Source organism: Triticum dicoccoides, chromosome 2B, assembly GCF_002162155.2.
Source record: "Triticum dicoccoides isolate Atlit2015 ecotype Zavitan chromosome 2B, WEW_v2.0, whole genome shotgun sequence".
Taxonomy (NCBI): domain Eukaryota; kingdom Viridiplantae; phylum Streptophyta; class Magnoliopsida; order Poales; family Poaceae; genus Triticum; species Triticum dicoccoides.
The window spans coordinates 438,909,692-438,914,021 of NC_041383.1; the positions used below are offsets into that span (position 1 = coordinate 438,909,692).

Here is a 4,330-nt window from a genome sequence, read left to right on the forward strand (position 1 = left end):
ATTCTCACTGTCCTACGGAACCAATTGAGATGGCTCACCATTCGGCGAAGCACTCCTATGGTACTCTAATTTTGGCTGGGATGGAGATCCTCCCAATTTCATTATGCCTTTTGTAACAAATGATGTAAGTTTGTTGGCTGAGAAATAAAATACCGAGAGGCTTTCTCTTAAAAAAACTAAATGTGTTTCCAAAAATACATTAAACTAGGGGAAAAAACAGTTGTCTGAGCCCAGGTTCGAACTGGGGACCTTTAGTGTGTGAGACTAACGTGATAACCAACTACACCATCCAGACAAGGTGCTAACAATCGAGTCAATATTAAATATATTCTTAAATTCCTATTTGAAGCGTAATCAAATCCTCAGCCAACACCAGAACAACTCGAAGGCAAAAAACAAACGACGAATCGAACCGTACTCGAATTTTCAATCGAGCGTATATATACGAGCATAACGCAACACGCCGTATGCAGCATCGATCTTTTAACACCGGTTGCAATGAAACCAAGTTTAGAAAAACATACCACCAAATTGGATTACAAGACCCCACAACCATAGCTGATAGCTCTGCAGACAGACAGATCTTAAACTAAAATCCAGCGGAGGAGCTCGAACCGATCGATGCTGGCGGCGGGCGCGCCCGGCTAGCCGGTGTAGACGTGGACGCCGACGGCGATGAGGAAGATGGTGACGAGCGCGAAGTAGAGGACGGCGTGGATGAGGATGGAGAGGCCGCTGGTGTGCATGCTGCCGAACTCCGCCACCCGCCCGCGCCCCGGCAGCGTGCACAGTAGCCCCGGCGTCAGCAGCACGAACAGCACCGTCGCGACGATCACCGGGCCCCAGTCCGCCATCTCCCTCTCCTCTCTCTGATCTGTTCTGTCTAAAACCCCCAAATTTTGAGCGAGACTCTGGATTTTTTTTTCTGGGAACTCTCCAGGATGTGTGTGTGCAGTGCGGCGGAGACGGGGGAGGTCACGCATTAATGTGTGCCTCTCCAGCTTTGCTCGCAGAGTGGGGGGAGTGGGTGGCCGCCAGCTCAGCTACCCATGCCGCTTGATATGCCCGTGACATGTGGGCCGAATGTTGTCCTGAACGTATTGGGGCCCACACGACATTGGCTAGGTACTCTCTTGTGCATCGGGAGGGGGAAAGTATACGTTCCGTTCTAGTCGAGGAAACCTTTGCGTGCGTTGCGTCGCGTTGCCGTGGGCGTGGATGGAAGGAACCAGAAGGAGCTTCCGTGGGTCCGGGCCGCCGAAAAACAAAAGAATGAGCGGTGGAGGACTTATCCGGTGCACCGACGCCGACGCCGACGCAGCAGGTGTAACAGGTGAATGCCGATCGAAATCACTCGCTAGTCGCCACTACTTTCTCTGTTCGCATTCATCAGGCTCGCTTAGCCATAGTGAATAGTAAGTTAGGCTGGCCATAGTGAGGTAACATAAATAGTATCATAGATTTGGGACTCGCAAACATGCTTATGTGACAGGCAATTTAAGAAAAGAAAGATGGTTATAGTAATATAGGTAGACACTGTAACGTAATAAATGTGATGCTAGTATGTGTCATGCATGACAATAAATGAGACCATCTATGGTACTCCCCCGTCTCAGTTTACAAGTCCTGCGCGTATACCTAGGTTGTCAATTTTATCACCCTAATATAAACTATATAACACAAAAATTATACGGTTTGAAAATAGAACTTCTGAATTTTATATTGGTATATTTTTTGTAATAAATGACTTGTATTAAATTGGTCAAATTGACGACCTAGGGATACGCACAAGTCCTGTAAACTGAGAGAGAGAGGGAGTATTATGCATTATAGAGGTAGTAATTACTAGTCTAAGTTACTCCCCACTATACCAGCCTTAGACTACTAACATGCATATGTTACTAGTCTATATTATCACCTCTACAATGGGGACGTGTGTTGTTATGCAACGCTTTATTTATTAGGTTATAGATTCAACCCTTAGTATGTATGATGTTACTCATAGTACGGATATTGTCTTTGGAGGCCGAGCTCCATGGAGCTCGGTTTTGAAAAAATTGAATTTTGTTGAATTTCATATTTTCTACATTTCAAAAAATTCTGAAAAAAAACACACATATATATGAAGGCCTAACACACACGTGTGTAAATTTTCAGGGCAAAATAAGTTGAAATGAGGGCTGTGCAAAAAAGACAAATCTGAGGTTTTTTAACACATGACACTATTCATCGTCCCGGACCAGGAATTTGTCTTTTTTGTATAGGTCACATTTCAACGTTTTTCATTCTGAAATTTTACACACATAGGCATAACATACTTGTTTACTTGCACAATTTTTTTCAGATTTTTTTGAAACCGAAAAGTTTGAATTTTGATTTGTTTTCAAAAAAAGGCCTCCATGGCTCCCGGGAGCCAAACGTCCGTTCTCCTCATAGTATTAGTAACTAGCTATGTTACTACACGCCTTTTTTTCCATTAACTGTTTGTCACATCATCTATTTTATTTAGATATGTGTAATGTTACCATCTATGTTACTTTCACTATAGGTAGTCTTATATTTGGAGTGAAAATTTGAACATAAATTTTGCATTTAAAAGAAGATTTCCACCACACAATTTAGGCGATAACACGTGAATGCCGATTGAAATCACTCGCTAGTCGCCACTACTTCCTTTGTTCGAATTTACCGGGCTCCTTTATATTTTGAGTGAAAGTTTGAACATAAATCTTGTATTTAGAAGAAGATTTCCACCACATAATTTAGGGGACTATTAGGCGCCGGCAGGCCAGCCCAAACGCTCAGCCTGTCCCATGTCACCCATTAGATACAACACCTTCAAACTGCCAGATCTAACCTTTCTCGGTCGTTTCTGGCCTAAAAAAATCAGACGATGTGCTCGAGCAGATAGCCCTAGCGAACGCCGCCGACTGCCGCCATGGATGGGCAGAGCGACAACCCTCGAAACACCATCGGCTTGTTGCCAGTTGTTGCCCTCGCAACGACATCGTCGGTGATGGAAATATACTCTAGAGGCAATAATAAAGTTGTTATTATTATATTTTTTTATTCATGATAAAGGTTTATTATTCATGCTAGAATTGTATTGACCGGAAACTTAAATACATGTGTGGATACATAAACAAATACCGTGTCCTAGTGAGCCTCTACTAGACTAGCTCGTTGATCAAAAGATGATTAAGGTTTCCTAACCATAGACATGAGTTGTCATTTGATAACGGGATCACATTATTAGGAGAATGATGTGATGGACAAGACCCATCCGGTAGCTTCGCATATGATCGTTCAGTTTATTGCTACTGCTTTCTTAATGTCAAATACATGTTCCTTCGACCATGAAATCATGCAACTCCCGGATACCGGAGGAATGCCTTTTGTGCAATCAAACGTCACAACATAACTGGGAGATTATAAAGACGCTCTACAGGTATCTCCGAAGGTGTCTGTTGAGTTGGCATGGATCGAGATTGGGACTTGTCACTCCGTGTATCGGAGAGGTATCTCTGGGCCTTCTCGGTAATACACATCATAAGAAGCTTACAAGCAAAGTGACTAAGGAGTTAGTTGCAAGATGATGTATTATGGAACGAGTAAAGAGACTTGACAGTAACGAGATTAAACTAGGTATGGAGATACCAACGACCGAATCTCGGGCAATTAACATGCCAACAGACAAAGGGAATTACGTATGTTGTCATAAAGGTTCGACCAATAAAGATCTTCGTAGAATATGTAGGAACCAATATGGGCATCCAGGTCCTGCTATTGGTCATTGACCGGAGAGGCGTCTCGGTCAAGTCTACATCATTCTCAAACCCGTTGGGTCCGCACGCTTAACGTTCGTTGATGTATAATATTATATGAGTTATGTGAATTGGAGACCGAATGTTGTTCAGAGTCTCGGATGAGATCACAGACATGACGAGGAGCTCCGGAATGGTCTGGAGGTAAATATTGATATATAGGACGATGATATTTGGTCACCGAAAAGGTTTCGGGGTGTACCGAGTATTCATCGGATCACCGGAAGGGGTTTCAGGAGGTATATAGGCCTAATGGGCCAAGGGAAGGCACATACCATCCCACAAGGGGGCTGGCGCACCCTCTCCCTGGTCGCCGGCCCTAGGAAAGGAAAGAGGGAGGGCTAGCCCCTCCTGCCTTCTCTCCACCTACGAGAAGGGAAGAGGGGGGGGGGGCACCCCCTCCTGCCTTCCTCCCGCGCGCCCAAAAAGGATGGGGGCACGGCCAGGGCAGGCACCCAAGGTGTCCACCGGCCCCTTGGGGGAACCCTAGGCTGCCTCCCCTCCTT

General features: G+C 44.8%; 1 protein-coding gene and 1 non-coding gene across 2 annotated transcripts; both read right to left on the reverse strand.

Annotated features, from left to right (window-relative positions):
* Window positions 1-221: 221 nt before the first annotated feature.
* Window positions 222-295, reverse strand: TRNAV-CAC. Its single transcript has one exon. It is a non-coding gene; the product is annotated as a tRNA-Val (tRNA).
* Window positions 296-398: 103 nt separating this feature from the next.
* LOC119364103 lies at window positions 399-1,016 on the reverse strand. The gene has a single exon (XM_037629511.1). It carries the CDS (start codon window positions 981-983, stop codon window positions 645-647), a length of 339 nt encoding a protein of 112 aa, XP_037485408.1. The 5' UTR covers window positions 984-1,016; the 3' UTR covers window positions 399-644.
* Between the last annotated feature and the right edge of the window lie 3,314 nt (window positions 1,017-4,330).